The sequence below is a fragment of the Pongo abelii genome, chromosome 20, assembly GCF_028885655.2.
Source record: "Pongo abelii isolate AG06213 chromosome 20, NHGRI_mPonAbe1-v2.0_pri, whole genome shotgun sequence".
NCBI classification, from domain to species: domain Eukaryota; kingdom Metazoa; phylum Chordata; class Mammalia; order Primates; family Hominidae; genus Pongo; species Pongo abelii.
In genome coordinates this window covers 8,362,618-8,389,013 of record NC_072005.2, presented here as the reverse complement: position 1 = coordinate 8,389,013, position 26,396 = coordinate 8,362,618, and the positions used below count along the sequence as shown (strand labels likewise).

General features: G+C 51.0%; 1 protein-coding gene and 1 long non-coding RNA gene across 3 annotated transcripts; one reads left to right on the top strand and one right to left on the bottom strand.

Annotated features, from left to right (window-relative positions):
- The first annotated feature begins 30 nt into the window (after positions 1-30).
- LOC134760682 (uncharacterized) lies at positions 31-15,591 on the top strand. Of its 2 annotated transcripts, XR_010138554.1 has the most exons (4): positions 31-168; positions 12,102-12,202; positions 12,993-13,098; positions 15,263-15,591. It is a non-coding gene; the product is annotated as an uncharacterized LOC134760682 (long non-coding RNA). The 2 variants fall into 2 exon arrangements; XR_010138553.1 differs by lacking the exon at positions 15,263-15,591 and having other exon boundaries at positions 12,993-14,724.
- A 45-nt stretch (positions 15,592-15,636) lies between these two features.
- ANGPTL4 (angiopoietin like 4) lies at positions 15,637-25,601 on the bottom strand. Its single transcript, XM_002828585.5, has 7 exons — positions 25,284-25,601; positions 23,834-23,944; positions 23,578-23,695; positions 20,539-20,652; positions 18,680-18,775; positions 18,309-18,590; positions 15,637-16,305 (listed from the first exon to the last, which is right to left on the bottom strand). The coding sequence occupies exons 1-7, from the start codon at positions 25,599-25,601 to the stop codon at positions 16,124-16,126; spliced, it is 1,221 nt and encodes a 406-aa protein (XP_002828631.1). The 3' UTR covers positions 15,637-16,123.
- Positions 25,602-26,396: the final 795 nt, after the last annotated feature.

The window sequence follows — 26,396 nt, the reverse complement described above, 5'->3', positions numbered from 1 at the left end:
TAAGAGGGCGGGGCGGAAGACTGGAGGAATGAAATGGATTGACAGACCAACTAACTAATGAGAGGCTTGATTGAGAACCTACCCGACTATCAGAGGACCTGTCCGGGAAGGGAAATGGGGCTACGTCCAGGTGATGCTACGATGCTTAACGTCCCGATGACGTCATAGGTCAGCGCGCGCTGCCCTGGTCGCTCCCCAAGCCCATAAATGACCATTTCCGGGAACCTCAGCGCTGGGTCCTCTCTTTAGGTGGCAGTTTCCATCTCTATATTGGGACTCATTGGGTTATCCTTCTGTGCCTCAGTTTCCTTCTCTGTAAACTGAAGAAACCCGTCTCGTGGAATCTTTTGAAAATAACCAGATCAGCCAGGCGCGGTGGCTCACTCCTGTAATCCCAGGACTTTGGAAGGCCGAGGCCGGCGGATCACGAGGGCAGGAGTTCGAGACCAGCCTGACCAACATGGTGAAACCCCGTCTCTACTATAAATAGAAAAATTAGCCGGGCGTGGTGGCCGGTTCCTGTAAGCCCAGCTACTCAGGAGGCTGAGGCAGGAGAATCGCTTGAACCCGGGAGGTGGAGGTTGCAGTGAGCCGAGATTGTGCCAAGAGTTAATCAACCGTCCACTTTCTGCTAGTCTTTGTTAAATAAATACTTTTAAATCCTTATTGGACACCAATGCTCTCCAACAGGACCTCCTACCACTACCCCTCTTTGTCCTATATTTTACCACATAGGTAAAATATAAATATAGGTAATATAGAAAATAAAACACATACTGTTTTATTATATTTATATTATTTATCAGGTAGTGATAAATTCTATCACTACCTGACAATACAGTATGTGTTTGTTTTATATGTTTAGGGTGTACAGCGTGCTGTTTTGATACACATGTACCCAGTGAAATAATAATTATGACAGTTTTTTTTTTTTGAGATGGAGTTTTGCTCTTGTTGCCCAGGCTGAAGTGCAATGGTGCAATCTCGGCTCACCACAGCCTACGCCTCCTGGGTTCAAGCGATTCTCATGCCTCAGCCTCCCCAATAGCTGGGATTACAGGCATGCACCACCATGCCTGGCTAATTTTTTTGTATTTTTAGTAGAGATGGGGTTTCTCCATGTTGGTCAGGCTGATCTCGAACTCCTAACCTCAGGTGATTCGCCCACCTTGGCCTCCCAAAGTGCTGAGATTACAGGCATTTTCACCACGCCTGGCCAATTATGAGAGTTAAGCAATTAACCTATCCATTGCCTTCCATAATTAACTGTGTGTGTAGTGAGAGTATCTAAAATGTACTTTCTTGGCAAATTTTCAATATACTATGCAAAATTATTAACACAAAGTATACATTACTTTTTTGTTTGTTTTGGCTGGCTGCAGTGGCTTATGCCTAAAAACATGCCCTTTGAAGAGGCTGAGGTGGGAGGATCACTTGAGGCCAGGAGCTAGAGACCATCCTAGGCAACATGTCAAAACCCAGTCTCTTAAAAAAAAAAAAAAATCAAGGAAGGTCTAACAGGCAAAAAAAAAAAAAAGAGAAAAGGAAAAAAAAGAAAAGAACAACAACAAAAATTAGCCAGATGTGGTGCTTCATGCCAGGGTCCCAGATACTTGGGAGGCCAAGGCGGGAGGATCATTCAAGCCTGGGAAATAGAGGCTGCAGTGAGCCATGATCACCCCACTGCACTCCAGCTTGGGCAACAGAGCAAGACCCTGTCTCAAAAAAAAAAAAAAAAAAAAAAGCCTTGCTTTCCTGACTCATTGATCTGTTTGTTTTTTGTCCTCTGTCAGCAGCATATCAGCCTGATGACGTGAGGGATTGTATCTTTCCCCATCATTGCTGTAGGTTCTCCACTGCTGAATAAATATGTTTATTTATTCAGTGGTGAACAATCTAAGCCTAGAGCCAATGTACTAGTTATTAGAGCAGATGCCATTATCGCCTCTTGGATCTCATTCCCAGGGTGTTCATTGGGCATCTGTCAAAAAAACAAAATTACAACACATTTAGTTTAAAGATCTTAATTGATTTTATTTGCAATTCTACAATTGGGCAACACTTCATTTCACAAAATGAAACTAGTTTTCCCATGAGCTGAGCAGGTATGTTGGTTTTACAGGCAGAAAAAGGACCAAGTAAAGCAGAAACAGAAAATAAAACATGGAGGTCGGGCGCGGTGGCTCATGCCTGTAATCCCAGCACTTTGGGAGGCCGAGGCAGGCGGATCACCTGAGGTCAGGAGTTTGAGACCAGCTTGACCGACATGATGAAATCCTATCTCTACTAAAAATACAAAAACATTAGCCGGGCACAGTGGCGGGTGCCTGTAATCCCAGCTACTCAGGAGGTTGAGGCAGGAGAATCACCTGAACCAGGGAGGCGGAGGTTGCAGTGAGCCAAGATCGCACCATTGCACTCCAGCCTGGGCGAGCAGAGCAAAACTCCAACTCAAATAAAAAAAGAAAAGAAAACTTGGATTGGTCATTTTAAAGTTTCCTTTTGGAGTCTGAGTCTTGCTCTGTCACCCAGGCTGGAGTGCAGTGGTGCGATCATAACTCACTGTAACCTCAACTTCCTGAGATCAAGCAGTCTTCCCACCTCAGCCTCCTGAGGAGCTAGGATCACAGGTGTGTGCCACTATGCCCAGCTAATTTTTTTTTTTCAGAGACAGAGTCTTGCCATGTTGCCCAGGCTGGATTTGAACTCCTGAACTCAAGCAATCCTCCTGCCTTGGCCTCCCAAAGTGCTGGGATTACAGGCATGAGCCACCACCACACTCAGCCCAAAGTTACTTTTCTTGTAAAGGTTAAAGCAGAGAGGATGTCCTTATCATGCTGGCTAAAACTGACCTGGTGGGAGACTTGGCTATCCTATCTCTCTCTCTCCTGATTTTGTAGAAGATCAGATAAACAACTTAGTTTCGTTCTCATCATGTAGGACTTTAGCATGAGGGACTCCATTTTGGTTTAGTTTGTTGGGCCTGGTGTAGGAAGTCAGTCCAAAGTAATAGCCTCCTATAAGTTTTGTATAACACATCCTGTGTCCAGATTGGTAGGTTCTTGGTCTCGCTGACTCCAAGAATGAAGCCGCAGACCCTGGCGGTGAGTGTTACAGTTCTTAAAGATGGTGTGTCCAGAGGTTGTTCCTTCTGATATTCAGACGTGTCTAGAGTTTCTTCCTTCTGGTGGGCTTGTGGTCTCACTGACTTCAGGAGTGAAACTGCAGACCTTTGCAGTGAGTGTTACAGCTCATAAAGGCAGCGTGGACCCAAAGAGTGAGCAGCAGCAAGATTTATTGGGAAGAGCAAAAGAACAAAGTTTCCACAGCATGGAAGTCGACCCAAGCAGGTTGCCGCTGCTGGAGCGGGTGGCCTGCTTTTATTCCCTTATTTGGCCCCACCCACATCCTGCTGATTGGTCCATTTTACAGAGAGCTGATTGGTCCACTTTATAGAGTGCTGATTGGTCCGTTTTGACAGAGTGCTGATTGGTGCATTTACAAACCTTTAGCTAGACAGGAAAGTTCTCCAAGTCCCCTACCCTATTAGCTAGACACAGAGTCCTGATTGGTGTGTTTACAATCCTTTAGCTAGACAGAAAAGTTCTCCAAGTCCCCACTTGACCAAGAAGCCCAGCTGGCTTCGCTTCTCAATCCCCCCTCTAAACAGGACACCCCAACTGCTGTTGGGCATTTGGCAGATGACCACTCTAGCTACTTCCTGCTGGAAGAAGGGGCCCTGCAGTTGTAGTGTCCTCCAGAGGGGAACTCTTTAGGCCAGTGGAAGGGCCAGTGGGTTGATCCAGGGGTCCTCGGTAGAAGTTGATAGGTAGAAGTTGTTAGTTGAACTCATTTAGGGTTCCATTTGTAAGACCATCTGTAGCTTGATGGCCTCGATTCTAGAAGAAACAAATTTGACAAGAAGGTTAAAAATACAGGGCCCAAAGGTGAGTAAGAGCAAGATGGCTGCCACAGGACCTAGGGGAGAAGCCATGTTGCCCAACTCCAGAGGTTGGTATTAGAGTTTGAAAGGCATTGTCTGATTTCAGAAGCCTTTTCCTGTAAACGCCAGGTGGCATCTCGTACTATCCCTGACTGTTTAGTGTAAAAACAACACTCTTTCCCTAAGAAAGTGCAGAGTCCTCCTTTCTCAGCAGTGAGGAGGTCTAGGCCTTAGCGGTTTTGGAGAGTTGCTGCTGCCAAAGAGTATATTTGGGATTGTAGAGTAAGGATAGATTTTGTTATTTCTTACAAACTGTCTGAGAAATCCTTTGAAGGTGTATGGTAGTAGGATAATGAAGTGGATAAACTGGCTATTCCGGTTCCTGTAGCAGTAGCCATTCCTAACCCTATAAGTAGGGATATTAGTTGTATGGCCCTGCGCTGATAGACTTGAGCTTTGAGGGGCACAGATAGGGTCTGATTTCCATAAGATCAGAAGTTAGGATAATACATGTTACACTGTTAACTTTTTTAGCAAACTTTACTTTTGTTGAAAACCTTGTAAGTTTGGGATTTCAATTATTCTTTGCTATTAATAAGACCTTGTTCAGTCCATATTAACTTAGAATTGGTATAGATGGCTGCTTCCTGATTCTGTAAGTACTTTAAGATTTGGCTGAGTGGAAACAACTCACATGTTTGAGCAGACCGATTGTTAGGCAATTTTCCTAACTCTGCTTCTACAAGAGTTTCCTTATCACTTACTGAATACCCATTGTGTCTTTTTCCCTTAATCGCCTGGGAGGAACCATCTATAGTCCTGTCCTGAACGGAGTTCCTCCTAGATCTGGTCAGACCTTTGTATGGTAATTAATTAAGATTTAGATCTCCTGTTAGGAAACCTGCTGGATTAAGGATTTTTGATAGGAAGGCTACGGGTTGTCAGTGGCCTCAGTGCTTTCCGGCTATGCCCTTGTTTACACTGACAACAAGGTGGTATTGGAGTGTTATAGGGTTACAGAGAAGACCTTCAATTATCAATTATAGGTTTTAAATTTACCCTAGAGTACACTGTTTGTTTTTTTTTTTACTACTTCTGTCTCCTTTTCTCTTTGACTTCTTCTTTGTGTCTGTCTCTTCTCTCTATCTCCTTCTCTTTGTCTCTCTGTTTCTTCTTCTCTCTCTCTTTCTCTGACTTCCTGTCTCTTTCTCTCTTTCCTTTCTGCTGGTCTTTCCCTGCCTCTGCTAGCCGCTTATGCTGCTGTTCTCCCCTCTCCTTCCCATTTTGGATGGCTTCGGCAGTGTAAGACTGCCACCTCCTTGGGTTTTTGCACTGTGTGCAATAACTCCATGGTTTCCTTGTGGTATTTAATGGGGGTTCCCCCAGAGGTTAGGAACTCCCTTTCTTTCCATATTGCGACATGGGCATGTAGGATTAGGTAAGCATACTTGCTATCTGTATACACATTTATTCTTTTTCTCTTTCCCAGTTCTAAGGCTCGGGTAAGTGCCACTAGTTCTGCTAACTGGGCACTGGTCCCTGCGGGAAGAGGCTTACTTTCACGTACGGTTACATCACTAACTATGGCATAACCTGCCCTTCATATCCCATTCTCCACAAATGAACTTCCATCAGTATATAGGTTAAGGTCAGGATTAGCTAAGGGGACTTCTAAGAGATCGTCTTGGGCGGCATAATTCTGGGCTATAATTTGTTGGCAGTCATGCTCAATTGGTTCCCCATCCTCTGGGAGAAATGTGGCAGGGTTGAGGGCCACACATGTGCATATTTGAAGCACCAGTCCCTCAAGGAATAGTGCCTGGTATCTAAGTAGGCGATTGTCTGATAGCCATAAACTTTCTTTAGTGCCTAGGTTGCCATTTACATCATGAGTAGTCCAGACAGTGAGATCCTTTCCTTGTATTATTTTGATAGCCTCTGACACTAAGAGAGCCACCACTGCAACTACCCATAATCAGTGAGGCCAGCCATTTGCTACTACATCAATTTCCTTACTTAGGTATGCCACTGGTTGTGGGGCTATCCCACAAGTCTGAGTAAGGACTCCAAGAGCTATTCCTGCTCTCTCTGTGATGTTTTGTCCTGTGGGAAGGCTTAAAGCTGGAGCTTGTACTAGGGCCTGCTTTAAGGTTTTGAAGCTGTTTCTGCCCCTGGTTCCCATTCTACTAGATGAGTTTTTGCACTCTGGGTCTCCTTGATTAGAGTATAGAGGGGCCTGGCTATCTCGCTGTATCTGGGGATCCACAATCAGCAAAAGCTGGTGATTCCAAGGAACCCCCGCAACTGTTAAATGTCTTAGGGTGAGGATAAGCCAGTATAGGCTGTATTTGTTCCTTGCTGAGGGCCCTGATTCCTCTGGCTAAGATTAGGCCTAGATATTTGACCTGCTGTAGGCAAAGCTGGGTCTTCAACCTAGATGCCTTGTACCCTTGATTAGCTAGAAAGTTCAAGAGATCTAGAGTAGCCTGCTGGCACGAGGCTTCCAAACTGGTAGCCAAAAGTAAATCATCCACATACTGAAGGACCAGAGTGCCTGGATTTGAGAAGTGGCCTAGATCTTGGGCCAGTGCCTGACCAAACAGATGAGGGCTATCCCTAAATCCTTGGGGCAAGACCATCCACGTAAGTTGGGACGTGTGGTCTGTGGAATCCTCAAAGGCAAAGAGAAACTGGGAGTCAGAGTGCAGGGGAATACAGAAGAAGGCATCCTTGAGGTCTAGAACAGTGAACCATTCTGCTTCCTCTGGTATTTGAGAGAGCAGGGTGTAGGGGTTGGGAACAACTGGATATAGAAAAATTACTGCCTCATTGATGAGTCTAAGATCTTGCACTAGTCTCCATTTACCATTTGGTTTTTGTACTCCTAGAATTGGGGTGTTGCAGGGACTGCTGCATTTACTTACTAAGCCTTGAGCTTTTAAATGTTTAACAATATCCTGTAATCCTTTATGAGCTTCAGGCTTTAAGGAATATTGCCTTTGATAAGGAAAAGTGGTGGGATCTTTTACCCTGATTTGGACTGGGGGGGGCATTTTTTGCCCTTCCAAATTGTCCTTCCAATGCCCAGACTTCAGGCTTGATTTCCTCCTCAAGCAGGGGACAACAAATGGGAAACTTGTTCCCCATATTCACGTAGATAATAGCTCCAGCTTTGGCTAATATATCCCTCCCTAATAAGGGTGTGGGACTTTCAGGCATAGCAAGAAAGGCATGTGAAAAGAGCAAAGTCTCCCAATTACAACTGAGAGGTGGGAGAAATACCTGGTTACAGGCTGTCCCAGGATTCCTCAAATGGTAATGGACCTTGAGGACAGCTGTCTAGGACAGGAAATTAACACTGAGAAAGCTGCACCAGTGTCCAGGAGGAAGTCAATTTCCTGGCCATCAATGGTTAAACTTACCCGGGGCTCAGTGAGAGTGGTGACATGAGCTGGTGCTTGCCCCAGGCACCCTCAGTCCTGTTGTTGGATCATCTGGTTGGGGGCTTCTGTCCCAGAGAAGCTTTGTCCTCTGGGGCAGTGTACCTTCCAGTGATTGCCTTGGCATAGGGGACATGGACAAGGGGCAGCTTATTTCTCGTTGGACAATCTTTTTTAAAGTGTCCTTGCAAACCACACTGATAACAAGTCATACTGGATGATTGGCCTGCTCCATTTTCTGTCCTCTCTGAACCACCAAGGTTTGTTTGTCTGAGGGCCATGACTAAGTCTGCGGCCTTTCTCTGATCTCGCTTTTCCTTTTGGGCCTGTTCCTCTTGGTCCCTGTTATAGAACAGTGAGGTTGCCAGGTTTAATAATGCCTCCAGATTTTGTTCAGGGCCCAGGGCTCACTTTTGGAGCTTTCTCCTGATATCTGTGGCTGATTGGGTAATAAACTTATCTTTTAGGATCAATTGACCCTTGAGTGATTCGGGTGACAGGGGAATATATTTTCTTAAGGCCTCCTGTAGCCGCTTGAGGAAGGCAGAAGGATTTTCTTCCTTTCCCTGAGTTATGGTGGACATCATTGAGTAATTCATGGGCTTCTTCCTAATTCTCCTTGGTCCTTCTAGAACATAGGTCAACAGATGTTTATGACTCCAGTCCCCATGATCTGAATTGAAGTCCCAGTGGGGATCCATACTGGGGATGGCTTGCTGACCGGTAGGGAATTTGTCCCTTTCTTCGGCTGTCATTCTATCATTTACTTGACTAAGATACCAGGTATCTGCAAACTCTCGGGCTGCAGCTAAAGCCGCATTATTTTCATTAAAGGCCAGGGTTTGATCTAACAACAGCATGACATCTCTCCAAGTGAGGTTGAAGGTTTGCCCTAGACCCTGTAGGACATCTATGTACCTATCAGGATCATCTGAAAACTTCCCCAGGTCTGACTTGATCTGCTTTAAATCAGAGAGGGAGAAGTGGACATGTACCCATGTTCGGCCAAATTCCCCTCCCGCTACAGTTTGAAGGGGACATAACCGACAGCCCAGGGGGGGTTGTGGTCCTTTGGAGATTTCTCTGCTTATTTCCTTCTGGGCAGGGGAGATTAGAGGAGGCTTGTCACTAATATGAAGGGGAGCTGTAGGGAGGCTAGGATATGGGGGTAAGCTGAAAGGTCCCCCTGTGGGATGTAAATTGCAACCTTTGCATAGTTGTGTATTCTCCTTTAATGAAAAGAAAGCTTGGACATAAGGTATTTCACTCCATTTGCCTTCCCTCTTACAGAAAAGGTCAAGCTGCAGGACAGTATTGTAATTTGTACTTCCCTCAGGTGGCCGTTTTTCCCCATCAGAAAGAGAATATTGGGGCCAGGCCACAGTGCAGAAAAAAATGAGCTGCCTCTTTTTCAGGGTTTGCGGGTCAGATTGGTCCCAATGGCTTAGGATGCATTTCAAGGATGAGCCTATTGATGCCTGTTTCCCATCTGAAAGACAAAACCACCCACGATTTTGGTTTGTTTTGCTTCTCCCCCTGCCCAAGAACCCACAATGGTCCCTGGGCCCTGCTGATTGGAATAGTTGTGCTCACCGATGCAGCAGCAGAAACAAGCCCTGCCCAAGAACCCATAATGGTCACTAGACCCTGCTGATCAGAATAGTTGCGCTCACCAACACAGCAGCAGAAACACTAGTTTTCCTCCCAGACCACAAGGAGGACTGAGGAAGGTCGGATTTAGTGGCCCTTACCAACGCATTCTCAAAAACCTCCACCCTTGACTGTCCTCCTAGACCACAAAGAGAACCGAGAAAAATTGGATTTAGTGGCCCTTACCAACGCATTCTTGAAAACCTGTTAGAGTCCTAAGCATTCTCCTTTTAGTATTGGGACCTTACCCATGTCCTACAATGATGTTATGCCCCAAAAATGAAGTGGAGGGCCATACCATGAGGGAGGGAAGGGATCTCCAGGGTTGGAAGAGTGACACCTTTTGTCCTCACTGATATGAATAGGAAGGATACAATTTCTGAGGCTCCCCATATCCTAGCTTCAGGAATAGCTTTTGTTAGGCCTGCTTGTCTGAGGTGGGATCCTAAAATTCCAGATAGCCCCCCTACAACAGGGCTTTGGGCAAAAATTATGTCTTTCTGATTAGTGAGCCCAGGTGCCTTAAAAAAGGTAACAGAGTCCTGAAGTTTATACTATAAGTCATTCTTATACGAGAAACTAGAAAAGCACCAGAGACGGGGAGTGGTTTTTAGAAGCAGGACTAGCCTCAGAGAAGAGAGGCAAGAGGAAGTTTGTCTGACAGGCATTAGGACCCAGGAGGCAAGGACAGATAGGATAGATGGGTAAGTCTCGCTTGGGTGACATGACTTTGAGAGTTCCGCTCATGGCCACAGGGTCAACCAACTTGTTTTCAGGACCCCGGAGCTGAATGGCTTTCCTGTCAATCCTCGGCTCAGCCCAGAAGTACAGGAAAAGTGGAAGCTTGTTCCAGGCAAACCACCGCTCCCAACTCCAAAAAGTCAGGGTTTGTCAGAGAGCCCTTTCCCAGAAAGCCTGACACCCATGTCTTTAGTCCAGCAGCTGTGCTAGTCACTTTTAACTGGCCGACAGGTGCCCGGTGTTTAGCCCCCAAATTCTAAGGAAAAATAGGACAGAATAGCAAGTGAAAGGGGTCTGATGGTACTCACCACTTGGTGATAGGCGATAGTCTCACCACTTGGCGATAGGTGATAGTCCCTTCATGGTCGCCAAAATGTGTCCAGTATTGGTGGGTTCTTGGTCTCACTGACTTCAAGAATGAAGCTGCAGACCTCACGGTGAGTGTTACAGTTCTTAAAGATGGTGTGTCCGGAGTTTGTTCCTTCTGATGTTTGGATGTGTCTGGAGTTTCTTCCTTCTGGTAGGTTTGTGGTCTCGCTGACTTCAGGAGTGAAGCTGCAGATCTTCGCGGTGAGTGTTACAGCTCATAAAGGTGGCGCAGACCCAAAGAGTGAGCAGCAGCAAGATTTATCACAAAGAGCGAAAGAACAGAGCTTCTATAGCGTGGAAGGGGACCTGAGCGGGTTGCTGCTGCTGGCTCGGGTGGCCTTTTATTCCCTTATTTGGCCCCACCCACATCCTGCTGATTGGTCCATTTTACAGAGAGCTGATTGGTCCATTTTACAGAGTGCCGAATGTTCCATTTTAGAGTGCTGATTGGTCCGTTTTGACAGAGTGCTGACTGGTGCATTTACAAACCTTTAGCTAGACACAAAGTGCTGATTGGTGCATTTACAATCCTTTAGCTAGACAGAAAATTCTCCAAGTCCCCTACCCGATTAGCTAGACACAGAGCGCTGATTGGTGCGTTTACAAACCTTTAGCTAGACACAGAGCTCTGATTGGTGCATTTACAATCCTTTAGCTAGACACAGAGTGCTGACTGGTGCATTTACAATCCTTTAGCTAGACAGAAAAGTTCAAGTCCCCACCCGACCCAGAAGCCTAGCCGGCTTCACCTCTCAATCCCATACACAAATTTTGACTCCTTCCCCATATCCACTCCCCCTGTTGTGTCTCCATCCTTCCTTCCCTCCCTCCCATCAAACCCAGAAGTCATGGACTTCTCTCTCCTCATCTTCTCCTCTCTGCCTCCCTCCCTCTATCATCCTCACTTGCCTTATTCTGTCTCTCCTCCCTCTGAAATTTCTCTTGATTCTTTCTTTCTTTCTTTTTTTTTTTTTTTTTTTGAGGCAGGGTCTCACTCTGTTGCCCAGGCTGGAATGCAGTGGCATGATCTTGGCTCACTGCACCCTCTGCCCCCCGAGTTCAAGCAATTCTCTGCCTTAGCCTCTCAAGTAGCTGGGATTACAGGCCCACCACCACGCCTGGGTAATTTTTTTGTATTTTTAGTAGAGATGGGGTTTCACCATCTTGGCCAGGCTGGTCTTGAACTCCTAACCTCATGGTCCACTCGCCTTGGCCTCCCAAAGTGCTGGGACTACAGGCATGAGCCACTGCACCCGGACTTTTTAAAAATTTATCGTAGAGATGAGGTCTTGCTGTGTCACATAGGCTGGTCTCAAACTCCAAGATCCTCCAGCCTCAGCCTCCCAAAAAGCTGGGATTACAGTTGCGAGGCACTGGACCCAGCCTGTGATGAATATTAATGCCTTATTAATTCTTTACCACCCCCTCCCCACACCATGAGGCCAGGAAGGGATGGTGGCATGGAGGGGTGGGGTGTCAAAACCATCCCCATTTTCCAAATGCAGGACCTGGGGCCAGTGAGCTCCTGTGGCCCAGGAGAGGGATGTGATTTAGAGCTGCAGCTCTGGAGTTTAACGGGTCCAGGTTCACATCCTGGCTTCCTGGCCCCTTGTTAGTTTCCTGCCATGGTGTTTTTCTTTTCTTTCTTTTTTTCTTCTTTTTTGTGACAGAGTCTCGCTCTGTCACCCAGGCTGGAGTGCAGTGGTGCAATCTCCGCCTCCCGGGTTCAAGCGATTCTCCTGCCTCAGCCTCCCGAATAGCTGGGACTACAGGCATGTGCCACCACGCCTGGCTAATTTTTTGTATTTTTAGTAGAGACGGGGTTTCACCGTGTCAGCCAGGGTGATCTTGATCTCCTGACCTTGTGATCTACCCACCTTGGCCTCCCAGAGTGCTGGGAATGTAGGAGTGCGCCACCGCACCCAGCTGGTGGTTTTTTTCTTTCTGTTGTTCCCCAGGTTGGAGAAGCAGGAAATGCTTTGAGATCAAGGTGGCTGCAGGAAAAAGGATGAAGTTGAAGAGATGAGCCCATCGTTGGCAGAGCCTGGAAATGAAGAGGGTATAGCTAGAGGAACCCCCTCTCCTGCAGACTGGACTCACCACCAGTTCTAGTGACAGTGGGCTCAGAGGAGATCCTCTAAGCCTGCTCAGTACAGGACACAGGCAAACAAGGAACCTAGAGAGGGCAGCCTCTAGCCTCCCTGGCCTGGCAGCTGTAGGACCTACCTCTACAAAGCTAAAAAGTTTGTCACCTCTACCCAGCCCCAGCCCCAGGGAAACAGCTATGTCCCCAGCACCTTCCAGGAAAGGTCAAGACCAGGAAATCACAGATGTTTTTTCTTCTAGCACAAGAACCCCCACCACCTCCCCAAGAGACATCTATAAGGAATATTTGGAGAGAGATACTGGGGCAAAAATAAATTAACAGGCTGGGCACAGTGGCTCACGCTTGTAATCCCACCACTTTTGGAGGCCGAGGTGGGCAGATCACTTGAGGTCAGGAGTTTTGAGACCAGCCTGGCCAAACCCATCTCTACTAAAAATACAAAAATCAGCGGGGTGCAGTGGCAGGTGCCTGTAATCCCAGCTACTCCAGAGGCTGAGGCTGGAGAATCACTTGAACCCAGGAGGTGGAGGTTGCACTAAGCCAAGATCGCACTACCGTGCTCCAGCCTGGGTGACAGAGACTCTGTCTCAAAAAAATGAAAAATGAAAAAAAAAAAAAAAAGATTAACAGCAGCTGGGGTTCAGGAAATGGACAGATGTGGTTTTCCTCAAATACATGTCCTAGATATAGGGCATCCGATTATTACTATTTTTATTTTATTTCATATCTATTTATTTTTTAGACAGAATCTCACTCTGTTGCCTGGGCTGGAGTGCAGTGGCGCTGTGTCCGGAATTGGTGGGTTCTTGGTCTCCCTGACTTCAAGAACGAAGCTGCAGACCCTTGTGGTGAGTGTTACAGCCCTTAAGGTGGCGCGTCTGGAGTTTGTTACTTCTGATGTTCGGTTGTGTTCGGAGTTTCTTCCTTCCGGTGGGTTCGTGGTCTTGCTGGCTCAGGAGTGAAGCTGCAGACCTTCGCGGTGAGTGTTACAGCTCATAAAAGCAGTGTGGACCCGAAGAGTGAGCAGTAGCAAGATTTATTGCAAAGAGCGAAAGAACAAGGTTTCCACACTGTGGAAGGAGACCTCGGGGGTTGCCACTGCTGGCTGGGCAGCCTGCTTTTATTCTCTTATCTGGCCCCACCCACATCCTCCTGATTGGTAGAGCCGAGTGGTCTGTTTTGACAGGGCGCTGATTGGTGCGTTTACAATCCCTGAGCTAGACACAATGGTTCTCCAAGGCCCCACCAGAGTAGCTAGATACAGAGTGTCGATTGGTGCATTCACAAACCCTGAGCTAGACACAGGGTGCTGACTGGTGTGTTTACAAACCTTGAGCTAGATACAAGTGCCGATTGGTGTATTTACAATCCCTGAGCTAGACATAAAGGTTCTCCAAGGCCCCACCAGAATAGCTAGATACAGAGTGTGGACTGGTGCATTCACAAACCCTGAGCTAGACACAGGGTGCTGATTGGTGTATTTACAATCCCTTAGCTAGACATAAAGGTTCTCCACGTCCTCACCAGACTCAGGCACCCAGCTGGCTTCACCCAGTGGATCCCACACCAGGGGCTGCAGGTGGAGCTGCCTGCCAGTCCCGCGCCGTCCGCCCGCACTCCTCAGCCCTTGGGTGGTCGATGGGACTGGGCGCCGTGGAGCAGGGGGCAGTGCTCGTCAGGGAGGCTTGGGCCGCACAGGAGCCCATGGGGGAGGTGGGAGGCTCAGGCATGGTGGGCTGCAGGTCCCGAGCCCCGCCTGGCGGGAAGGCAGCTAAGTCCCGGTGAGAAATCGAGCGCAGCGCTGGTGGGCTGGCACTGGTGGGGGACCCAGTACACCCTCCACAGCCGCTGGCCCGGGTGCTAAGCCCCTTATTGCCCGGTGCCGGCAGGGCTGGCTGGCTGCTCCGAGTGCGGGGCCCGCCAAGCCCACGCCCACCCGGAACTCCGGCTGTCCCGCAAGCGCCACTTGCAGCCCCGGTTCCCGCTCGCGCCTCTCCCTCCACACTTCCCTGCAAGCTGAGGGAGCCGGCTCCGGCCTTGGCCAGCCTGGAAAGGGGCTCCCACAGTACAGCGGTGGGCTGAAGGGCTCCTCAAGTGCCACCAAAGTGGGAGCCCAGGCAGAGGAGACGCCAAGAGCGAGGGAGGGCTGTGAGGACTGCCAGCACGCTGTCACCTCGCAGCGCCATCTCGGCTCACTGCAACCTCCACCTCCTGGGTTCAAGCAATTCTCCGGCCTCAGCCTCCCGAGTAGCTGGGATTATAGGTGCGCACCACTACGCCCAGCTAATTTTTGTATTTTTAGTAGAAATGAGGTTTCACAACATTGGCCAGGCCAGACCAGCCTGGACAATAGAGTGAGACCCTATATAGGGATCTCACTATATAGAGCAATACAGCGGGATCACCCGACCTCAGGTGATCCGCTCTTGTTGGCCTCCCAAAGTGCTAGTATTACAAGTGTGAGCCAATGCGCCCAGCCCTATTCTTTTTTTTTTTTTTTTTTTTTTTTTTTGAGATCAAGTATTGCTCTGTCACCCAGGCTGGAGTGCAGTGGCATGATCTCTGCTCACTGCAACCTCCGCCTCCTGAGTTCAAGTGATACTCCTGCCTCAGCCTCCTGAGTAGCTGGGATTACAGGCACCCGCCACCACACCCGGCTAATTTTTGTATTTTTAGTAGATACGGGGTTTCACCATGTTGGTCAGGCGGGCCTGGAACTCGTAATGTCAGGTGATCCACCTGCCTCGGCCTCCTAAAGTGTTGGGATTACAGGCGTGAGCCACCGCGCCCGGCCCTCATCTTCTTTTTTTTTTTTAACAAAACACAGATGTAGAATTAGAGCCTTCAGGGGTGGGTGCAGTGGCGCTCACGCCTTTAATCCCAGCACTTTGGGAAGCCAAGGCAGGAGGATCCCTTGAGTCTCAGTGTTTGAGACCAGCCTGGACAAGAGTGAGACCCTACCTCTATGAAAAAAAAATTCGTTTTGAGATGGAGTCTTGCTTTGTTGCCCAGGCTGGAGTGCAGTGGCGCAATCTCGGCTTATTTGCAGCCTCTACCTCCTTGGCTCAAGTGATTCTTCTGCGTCAGCCTCCAGAGTAGCTGGGACTACAGACATGCACCACCACGCCCGGGTAATTTTTATATTTTTTGTAGAGATGGGGTTTCACCATGTTGGTCAGGCTGGTCTCGAACTCCTGACCTCAAGTGATCTGTCTGTCTCGGCCTCACAAATGGCTGGGATTACAGGCACGAGACACCGTGCCTGGCCCTGGGAACATGTTTACATGGACTTTGTTCACTTTTTAAAACAAACTGAGGGTGACTTACTAGATCTGTGAACTAAACAAAAAGAAAAAAAAGAAAGAAAGAAAACAAACAAGAACAAAGTGTTCTGAGGTTGCTTTTATTCCAAGAACTCTGTGAGCTCCGCCCAGACACCATTGGCGCCTGCTTGTGTCCCCAGGGGACCTACACACAACAGCACCAGCACCATGAGGGCGCTCTCGACCCACACGAGCCCTGGTCCCCCTGTCAGTCAATGTGACTGAGTCCGCCATTGAGGCCAGTCTGGCCGGCCCCAAGTGGTCCCTCTGAGTCCCCAACTCCCTGGCCAGCAAGGAGTGAAGCTCCATGCCCCTCAGTCCACGCCTCCAGAATCTGAGCATATCCTGCAGCCTTGATCTCAGGAGGCAACGCATGCAGCCCCCCTGCACTCAGAAAGGGGGCTTCTCCAGTCGTGGTCTTCTTCTCCGTCCACAAGCTTCCAGATGGCCCCTCCTTGGAGCCCCTGCCCAGGCAGGGAGTGGCCACATCCTCGGGCAGAGCCAAGAGTCACCGTCTTTCGTGGGCCTGGGACCAGGCCCAGCCAGGACGCTAGGAGGCTGCCTCTGCTGCCGTGGGCTGGATCAACATGGTGGTGGCCTGCAGTGGGTAGTAGCGGCCCCGCCAGGTCTTCCAGAAGATTCCCTTCTTAAGCTTCTGCCGCTGCTGTGGGATGGAGCGGAAGTACTGGCCGTTGAGGTTGGAATGGCTGCAGGTGCCAAACCACCAGCCTCCTGCCAGGGTCAGGAGAGAGGGAACATGGTCAGGTTCTTTGAGCCACCAATGGGGCTGAAAGGAGATGGGGATAGGGTTGAGGATGAGGCAGGTTGGGGACCAGGCTGGGCTTTGGACTTGACTTTTTTTTTTTGAGATTGAGTCTGACTCTGTCACCCAGGCTGGAGTGCAGTGGCACAGTCTCAGCTCACTGCAACCTCTGCCTCCCAGGTTCAAGGGATTCTCGTGCCTCACCCTCCTGAGTAGCTGGGATTACAGGCACCCGCCACCACGCCTGGCTAGTTTTTGTATTTTTAGTAGAGACGGGGTTTCACCATGTTGGCCAGGTTGGTCTCAAACTCCTTACCTCATGTGATCCACCCGCCTCAGCCTCCCAAAGTGCTGGGATTGCAGGTATGACCCACTGCGCCTGGCCTAATTTTTGTATTTTTAGTAGAGACAGGGTTTCACCATGTTGGCCAGGCTAGTTTTGAACTCCTGACCTCAGGTGATCCACCCACCTCGGCCTCCCAAAGTGCTGGGATTACAGGTGTGAGCCCCCACGCCCAGCCTTATTTTTAAGTTAAAAAAAACTTTTTTTTGAGACAGGGCCTGGCTCTGTTGCCCAGGCTGGAGTGCAGTGGTGTGATGGCTCAATGCAGCGTCAACCTTACGGGCTCAAGTGATTCTTCTACCTGGGCCTCCCAAGTAGCTGGGACCACAGGTGTGAGCCACCATGCCTGGATTTTTTCTTTTTCTTTTGAGGCAGGGTCTCACTCTGTCACCCAGGCTTGAGTGCAGTGGCTCAGTCTCAGCTCACTGCAGCCTTGATCTCCTAGGCTCAAGAGATCCTCCCAACTCAGCCTCCCAAGTAGATGGGAACACAGGCATGCACCACCATGCCCAGCTAGTTTTTTGTATTTTTAGTTGAGACGGAATTTCGCCATGTTGCTCAGGTTGGTCTCCTGGGCTCAAGTGATCCACTTGCTTCAGCCTCCCAAAGTGCTGGGATTACAAGTGTGAGCCACTGTGCCTGACTAATTTTTTTTTTTTTTGAGAATTGCTTGAACCCGGGAGGTGGAAGTTGCAATGAGCCGAGATCGCACCACTGCACTCCAGCTTAGGCAACAGAGTGAGACCCTGTTTCAAAAAAAAAAAAAAAAAAAGAATCCTGTGGAGCACCATTATAAAGATGTTTGTGGCCGGACATGGTGGCTCACGCCTGTAATCCCAACACTTTGGGAGGCCGAGATGGGCGGATCACTTGAGGTCAGGAGTTCAAGACCACCCTGGCCAACATGGTGAAACCCCATCTCTACTAAAAATACAAAACAATTATCTGTGCGTGGTGTCGGGAGCCTGTAATCCCAGCTACTCAGAAGGCTGAGGCAGGAGAATCACTTGAACCCAAGAGGCGGAGGCTGCAGTGAGCCAAGATCACATCACTTGTACTCCAGCCTGGGAGACACAGCGAGACTCCGTCTCAAAAAATAAATAAGTAGGCCAGGCGCGGTGGCTCACGCCTGTAATCACAGCACTTTGGGAGGCCGAGGTGGGCAGATCACGAGGTCAGGAGATCAAGACCATCCTGGCTAACACAGTGAAACCCCGTCTCTACTAAAAATACAAAAAAATTAGCCGGGCATGGTGGCGGGCACCGATAGTCCCAGCTATTTGGGAGGCTGAGGCAGGAGAATGGCGTGAACTCGGGAGGCGGAGCTTGCAGTGAGCCAAGATCGCGCCACTGCACTCCAGCCTGGGCACCAGAGTGAGACTCCATCTCAAAAAAATAAATAAATAAATAAATACATAAGTAAATAAAAGTAAAGATGGTCAAGACCCTTTTCAGGATGGGAAAACTGAGGCCAGATAGGCTAAGTTAGTGGCCCAATCACACACACGGCATGTAAGGAAGAGGTGGGGGCAGGAAACAGATGCAATGTGGGGTTGAAGGCAGGACAGAGCAGCAGAAAGATAAGGAGGGAAGCTGCTGGCTGGGTGTGGCAGGGCAGGGCCTGCTCACCAGAGAGGCTCTTGGCGCAGTTCTTGTCCCTGCGGAGGTCGTGATCCTGGTCCCAGGTGGAGAAGGGTACGGAGAGGCTGCTGGGTGGGACGGTGGTGGCGCCCAGCTGGCCGGCCACGGGCGCAGTGAGCTGCAGGCTGTAGGCCGTGTCCTCGCCACCCAGGTGCACAGAGAACTGCAGCGACTCGGCGTTGCCATCCCAGTCCCGCAGCTGCACGGCCAGGCGGCTGTTGCGGTCCCCCGTGATGCTATGCACCTTCTCCAGGCCCAGCCAGAACTCGCCTGGAGTAAGAGAGGCCACTCCGTGAGGCAGGGCTGCTTCTGAGGCTCCCTCTTCCTCCCCTGCCTCCGTCCCCGCTAGAAACACCTACCTTGGGGATCCCCGAACCCCGCCTTATAGGCTTCCCAGGGCCGGTTGAAGTCCACCGAGCCATCGTGGCGCCTCTGAATTACTGTCCAGCCTCCATCTGCCCAGAAAGGTACAAGGTCACCCGGAAGTCCCTCTTCACAGAGGACCCCACTCCCTCATCTGGCTGCCAAGCACCAAACCCCCTCCAAACCCAGGAAGACAGCAGCTCCCTCACTCATCCCTGGAGGACTCGAGGAGGGTGGGTCAGAGGGAGGAATATTATGGGCTGGCCTTGGGAAGATCTTTGTCCTAAGAACCCAGCAGGAACGGAGTGTGGGAGGGAGTAGGCAGTGGAAATCTGCAAAGCCTCTCTGGGCCAGCTGAACTGGGTCTTCCTCTGCATTTCTCAACCACAAAACCCTGTGTTGTAACCTCTTGTAATGGAAAGGACTTCTTCTCAATGGAAAAAAAAGCTGCTTTTTTTTTTTTTTTTTTTTTTTTTAGCGATGGAGTCTCACTCTGTTGCCCAGGCTGGATCGCAGTGCCGCAATCTCAGCTCACTGCAACTTCTGCCTTCGGGGCTCAAGCGATCCTTGTGCTTCAGCCACACAAGCAGCTGGAATCACAGGCACCTGCCACCACGCCCGGCTAATGTTTATGTTGGTAGAGATAGGGTTTCACCATGTTGGCCAGGCTGGTCTTGAACTCCTGACCTCAAGTGATTTGCCTGCCTCGGCCTCCCAAAGTTCTGGCATTTCAGCTGTAAGCCACCGTGCTCAGCAATTTTTTTTTTTTTTTTTTTTGGAAATGAGGTTTTGTTGTGTTGCCCAGGTTGGAGTGTGGTGGCTATTCACAGGTGTGATCACAGCTCACTGCAGCCTGTAACTCCTGGGCTGAAGCGACCCTCCTGCCTTGGCTTCCCGAGTAGCTGGGACTACAGGTGTATGCCACCATGCCCAGCAAGGGCTGAATTTTATTTTATTTTATTTTATTTTGTTTTCTCTCTTTTTTATTTTTTTGGTGGGGGGATGGAGTCTCACTCTGTCGCCCAGGCTGGAGTGCGGTGGCGTCATCTCGGCTCACCTCCGCCTCCTAGGTTCAAGAAATTCTGCTGCCTCAGCCACCTGAGTAGCTGGGATTACAGGCGCACACCACCATGCCTGGCTAATTTTTGTATTTTTAGTAGAGACGGGGTTTCACCATGTTGGTCAGGCTGGTCTCGAACTCCTGACCTCGTGATCTGCCTGCCTCAGCCTCCCAAAGTGCTGGGATTACAGGTGTGAGCCACTGCACTTGGCCTTTTTTTTTTACTTTTACAAAATTTTTTGTAAAGATGAGCTCTCATTATGTTGTCCAGGCTGGTCTCGAACTTCTGGACTCAAGTGATCCTCACAATAGGCCTCCCAAAGTGTCGGGATTACAGGTGTGAGCCACTACACCCAGACAAGGGCTGCATTTTAAAGAAAAGAGGCCAGGCACAGTGGCTAATGCCTGTAATCCCAGCATTTTGGGAGGCCGAAGTCGGCAAATCATTTGAGGTCAGGAGTTTGAGACCAGCCAGACCAACATGGTGAAACCCCGTCTCTACTAAAAATACAAAACTAAGCTGGGTGTGGTTGCTCGCACCTGTAGTCTCAGCTACTGGGGAGGCTGAGGCTGGAGAATTGCTTGAACCCCGGGAGGCGGAGGTTTCAGTGAGCTGAGATCGCGGCATTGCATTCCAGCTCCAAGAGCAAAACTCCGTCTCAAAAAAAAAAAAAAAAAAAAAAAGACCAGCGTGGGCAACATAGCAAGACCCTGCCTTTTTGGTTTGTTTTCAATTTAAAGAAAGACAACAGGGCCTATGGGGAGAGAGGCCCCTGGTGGACTAACACACCCTACCTGAGGTCATCTTGCAGTTCACCAAAAATGGAGGAGACCCCTGAGGCTGGATCTCAAATAGTCCACTCTGCCTCTCCCCGTCCTCGAACAGCTCCTGGCAATCCCTAGGCAGCCCTGAAGGGAGATAAAGTGGAGAGTTGAAAGAGGAGGGCAGCCCCTGAGGGGGTCTCAGGAGCCAGGCATATCTGGGGGCTTAACAGCGGATGATCAGGGAAGCAAAAGGCAAATCTGATCTCATGACCACCTCTGCCATCTGCCTAACCTCTTCCATGACTCCCTATGTCCTTCCTCAGCATGGTCCACAAGGCACCCGGAGGACCACCCCCTGTGCCTATCCTCCTGCCATGCTGTACCCACACCTTTCCTGGCACACAGGCTTTCTTCCCACCCTTGTACCACACACTGTCCTGCCACAGGGACTTTGCACATGCTGTTCCCCCTGCCTGGGACTCTCTCTTTTTTTTTTTGATACGGAGTCTCACTCTGTCGCCAGGCTGGAGTGCAGTGGCGTAATCTTGGCTCACTGCAACTTCCGCCTCCCAGGTTCAAGCAATTCTCCTGCCTCAGCCTCCGGAGCAGCTGGGACTACAGGCACGTGCCACCACGCCTGACTAGTTTTTGTATTATTAGTAGAGACGGGGGTTTCACCATGTTGGCCAGGCTGGTCTCGATCTCCTGACCTCGTGATCTGCCAGCCTTGGCCTCCCAAAGTTCTGGGATTACATGTGTGAACCACTGCGCCCGGCGGGACTCTCTTTCCTCACTTCTCTCTCTGGGTCCCAGCTTCTGGAAGGACATCTTGCCTTACCTCACCCCCAGAACAGGCCAGACCTCCCCAAATGGGAATTGAGCAAGGACTTCCCACTCCTGGACACTGGAGTCACCTAGTGGTCTCTCCTCTGACTAAATGGAGGCTCCATGAGGCTGGGGACAAGGAGCAGCTCTGCCCACAGCCTGGCACCAGCATCCACACAGGCCCCAGCGCATAGCAGCTGCTCAATAAAGACTTGATGAATGGGCTGGGCGCAGTGGCTGATGCCTGTAATCCAGCACTTTGGGAGGCGGGCGGATCAGTCAGGAGTTTGAGACCAGCCTGGTCAACATGGCCAAACTCCATCTCTAGTAAAACATACAAAGATTAGCTGGGTGTGATGGTGGATGCCAGTAATCCCAGCTCCTTGGGAGGCAGAGGCAGGAGAATCGCTTGAACCCGGGAGGCAGAGGTTGCAGTGAGCTGAGATTGAGCCATTGCACTCCAACCTGGATGACAGAGTGAGACTCTGTCTCAAAAAAAAAAAAAAAAAAAAAAAAAAAAAAAAAAAAAAAAGACTTGATGAATGAATAAAAATTAGCTGGGCGTGGTGGCGGTAGGCGCCTATAATCCCAGCTACTTGAGAGGCTGAGGCAGGAGAATCACTTGAACCCAGCGGGAGGCAGAGGTTGCAGTAAGCTGAGATTGTGCCACTGCACTCCAGCCTGGGCAACAGAGAGAGACTCTGTCTCAAAAAGCAAACAAAAAAGTCTTGATAAATGAATGAATGAAGGAATGAATGAGGCAGCAGGTCCAGAACGGGGAGGAAGAACTGTGCTGAGCAGGAGCATCTCAGAAGCTCTGCCTGGGGTCCTAGCTCCTAGAGGAAGAGGAGGCAGGGTTGAGGAAAGAAAGAGGGAGGGAGGAGGGGAGCATGGCGTTGAGCACGTCTGGAGGCTTAGACTCTCCAGACTGGGAGGAACCGCCCCCAGCCCAGCCGGAAAAGTAGGGGAAAGGTTGAAATGAGTCTGCATGGTGGGGGTGGGGGCGGGCCCAGAGTGACCAGGAAGACGCTTTCCGGCCCCTCAGGCATCTCCCCTTTCCCCTACTTTCCTCCCATCCAGTAAGGATGGGCACGCGGCCAAACCACCAGTGTGGCTTCCATGAATGCCAGCTGTTTGCCTTCCCAGCTCTGAACTTTCTCCTACTTGGCGGGCCTGAGCCAAGAGTCTGGGAGTCCGGAACCCACAGAATCCCTGCTCCCTTGCACCGCATTTCCCAGCCAGGACTTGTGCCTTCCCCTGTCACCCTCCAGAAGCCCCTCATCCTGGGACGGTGGCTTTGGGAGGGTGGACAGGACCCTGACCACGCTCAGATGCCAGCCTGGCCGGGTTGGGGGCGGGCGGCGCGGACGTGGGAAGGAGCAGGAGCTTGGGGAGGAGAGAACCCTCAGGTCTACAGTGCTGGAAGCCTGCAGCTGACCCTAGGGTGTGAGAGGGGGATCCAAACTTTCACCCAGTTGGCTGTGGACAGCCACAGAGGCAGGGAAGGACGAGGACCACAGGGAAACCGTGTGGAGCCGTGAACTTAGAGTGAGAACGGTGAGTCCGCGTCGGACACACGTGGACGGGCTGTGGTTCGAGATGAATGGAGATTTGGGAATAAAACACCTACAACTTGTGGTGGCAGCAAAAGCCCACTTTCTGCGGCCGGGAGGGGGCCGGTGGGGGCGGGGAGGGAGGAGGAGAACAAGAGAGGGAGGAGGAAGAGGGGTCAGGGACCTGGAGCATTGGTTTGGAAGATGCAAGAATGTTTCTGGCCTGGGAGCTGGGGGTTCCCAGCCCTAATTCCCACACATCCCAAGACAGTGTGGAGGGCCCAAATCTACGAACACTCCTACCTGGCACCCCCTGCTCCATGACACCCTCCCCTAGAAGGTTCTAACCTTCAGGCTGGCACCCCGAACCCCATTTCTACCTTCTCCAGCACCCCTGCAGCTCAAGTCCCTCAAGATCTCTTTCTTCACCTCTCTTCCGATCAGTGACCAGCAGGGCTTCAGGGACAGCCCACTGGCTTGCAGGGGAGAAGGGTTGGGTGGCCTGGCTGGGCCAGGTCAGGGCTGGGGAAGGAGGTGCTCCCATCAGCTTTGACCCAGAGACTGGTGAGCCCTCGGGGACTCCAGGCCATGACATCTTCTCCTTAAGGTGGACCTGACAAGGAGAGGACCAGCAATGGCAAGTGGTGGGGTAGGGGTGGCCACCGGAGGGCATCGAGGGCCAGACACTCACGGTACAGGCGGCTGACATTGTAAGCCAGGTCAACTGGCTGGGTCATCTCGGGCAGCCTCTTTCTTCGGGCAGGCTTGGCCACCTCATGGTCTAGGTGCTTGGGGTCCAGGAGGTCAAACTAGGATGGGATGGGAGGACGGTGTCAGGTCCTGCCTGGCCCCACGTCCCCAACCACAGGTCCAGTTCTCACCACCACCCTCCCCACCTGGGGTCCCAGCTATCAGAGGGAACTTTTCTCCCTTGATCCTAGGGTTACCTGGCTTTGCAGACGCTGAATTCGCAGGTGCTGCTTCTCCAGGTGCCGCTGCTGCTGGGCCACCTTGTGGAAGAGTTGCTGGATCCTGCTGTTCTGAGCCTTGAGTTGTGTCTGCGGAGGGGTGAAAACCTTGGTGAGGACCCAGCTTGCCTTCCCCAACCTCTTAATTCATCCACTCATCCATCCCTCCAAATCTCCATCCACTGAGGCCAGGCAAGGGAGTCTATCTTTCTTTTTTCTTTTTTTTCCCAATGACGGGGTCTCGTTCTCTCGCCCAGGTTGGAGTGCAGTGGTGCTGTCACAGCTCACTGCAGCCTCCAACTCCTGGGGTCAAGCGATCCTCCTGTTTTCAGCCTCCTGTGTAGCTGGGACTACAGCCGTGCAGCTCTATGCCTGGCTTATTTTTTATTTTTTCAGACAGAGTCTCGCTCTGTCACCCAGGTTGGAGTGCAGTGGTGCAATCTTGGCTCACTGCAACCTCTGCCTCCCAGACTCAAGTGATTCTTGTGTCTCAGCCTCCCAAGTAGCTGCCACCACACCTGGCTAATTTTTGTATTTGTATTTTATTTTATTTATTATTATTATTATTTTGAGACGGAGTCGAGCTCTGTCGTCCAGGCTGGAGTGCAATGGCATGATCCCGGCTCACTGCAACCTCCGCCTCCCAGGTTCAAGCAGTTCTCCTGCCTCAGCCTCCCCAGTAGCTGGGATTACAGGCGCCCGCCACCACTCCCAACTAATTTTTGTATTTTTAGTAGAGACGGGGTTTCACTGTGTTGGTCAGGCTGGTCTTGAACTCCTGACCTCAGGTGATCCACCCGCCTCACCCTCCCAAAGTGCTGCGACTACAAGCGTGAGCCACCGCGCCTGGCCTTATTTTTATTTTATTACTATTGTTTTTTTGAGAAGGAGTCTCACTCTGTTGCCCAGGCTGGAGTGCAGTGGTGCGATCTCGGCTCACTGCAACCACCGCCTCCCGGGTTCGAGATTCTCCTTCCTCAGCCTCCCAAGTAGCTGGGATTACAGGCATGCACACCATGCCAGGCTATTTTTTTGTATTTTTAGTAGAGACGAGGTTTCTCCATGTTGGCCAGGCTAGTCTCGACAGCAGGTGGAGGCTCCATGAGCCACTGCGCCCGGTCATTTTTTAATTTATTTTATTTTATTTTATTTTATATTTTATTTTATTTTATTTATTTTATTTATTTTATTTTATGTGTGTGTGTGTAGAAGAGATGGGGGTCTCGCTATTTTGCTTTAGGTGGTCTTGAACTCCCGGCCTCGAGCGAACCTCCCTCCTCGGCTTCCTAAAGGGGAGCCCATCCCTTGACGCAGGGGACCCCAGGGAGCCACAGTTGCGCACCCCACCCCCACCCCCCACTCCTGTCCATACCCTTCCAAGCCAGGAGAGCCAGTAGGGACGCAGAGAACCGGCCCTGGGGACACGTACCTGCAGGCTGTGAAGGACCTCAGGGTCCACCCGGCTCTCAGGGGCTAACGGGAGGGCAGTGGACCCCTCGGTTCCCTGGCAGGCCGACCCGCACGCGCTCAGGCGCCGCTCCAGCGCGCTCAGCTGACTGCGGGTGCGCTCTGCGTGTTCGCGCAGCCCCTGGCCGAGCTGCAGGAGTCCGTGCGCCAGGACATTCATCTCGTCCCAGGACGCAAAGCGCGGCGACTTGGACTGCACGGGGCCGCCCTGAGCGCTCAGGAGCACGGCGGTGGCGGCGCAGAGCATCAGGGCTGCTCCGGCCGTCGGAGCACCGCTCATCCTCTTAGGTAGCCTGGGAGCGGGGATTCGGGGACTCTCGGGGACGTTGGGGTTCCAGGTGCGAGGACTGGAGACGCGGAGGACCAGGGATAAGACCAGCTTGGTTGCAGAAGCTGCTGGAAAGAATCGGATCAGAGTCGTGTGAGGATCCGCTCAGCTCGGCTTCTCCCCGCCGCGCCCGAGGACGGTTTTTATAAGTTGGGTGCGGAGTGGGCGGAGGAGTCTTGGAGGCGGGGTGCGGAGAGTGCTGGGGGCAGGGCCTGTGGCCGGGGGTGGGGTCCTGTCCTCTGGAGGCCTAGGTAGTCTGCGGGCTGGGGGATGCCTTGGGGATGCCAAACTGTGGCTCTCCCGCCCCCGCTCCAGGCTCAGGCAAGCCTTCCTCTGCGAACCGTGGGAGACGTGACTCTTCTTTCCCCCACGGTGCCCGCCTCTAGTGTGGAATTCCAAGCCCGCTATTCCTCCCCCGCCTTGCCCAGTGGCGGAGAGGGCGCACGCCTGAGGTCAAGACTTCCAGACCAGCCCGGCCAACATCGTGAAACCCAGTCTCTACCAAAAATACAAAAAAAATTTAGCCGGGCTTGGTAGTGCGCGCCTGTAGTCCCAGCTACTCGGGAGGCTGAGGCAGTAGAATCGCTTGAACCCGGGAGGTGGAGGTTGCAGTGCGCCGAGATGGCGCCATTGCACTCCAGCCTGGGCGACAGAGCCAGAATACGTCTCAAAATGAAAGAAAAGAAAAGAGAGAGAAAGAAGGAAAGAAGGAAAGAGCCGGGTGCAGTGGCTCACGCCTGTAATCCC

Bases quoted from the DNA above. Each gene is read 5' to 3' on its own strand.
- ANGPTL4 (XM_002828585.5), bottom strand. From the start codon at position 25,601: ATGAGCGGTGCTCCGACGGCCGGAGCAGCCCTGATGCTCTGCGCCGCC. The intron at 23,945-25,283 runs GTACGTGTCCCC...ACCCCTCCGCAG, and splicing joins AGGTCCTTCACAGCCTGCAG to ACACAACTCAAGGCTCAGAA. The intron at 18,776-20,538 runs GTAGGGTGTGTT...CTTTCTGGGCAG, and splicing joins GAACTGCAAGATGACCTCAG to ATGGAGGCTGGACAGTAATT.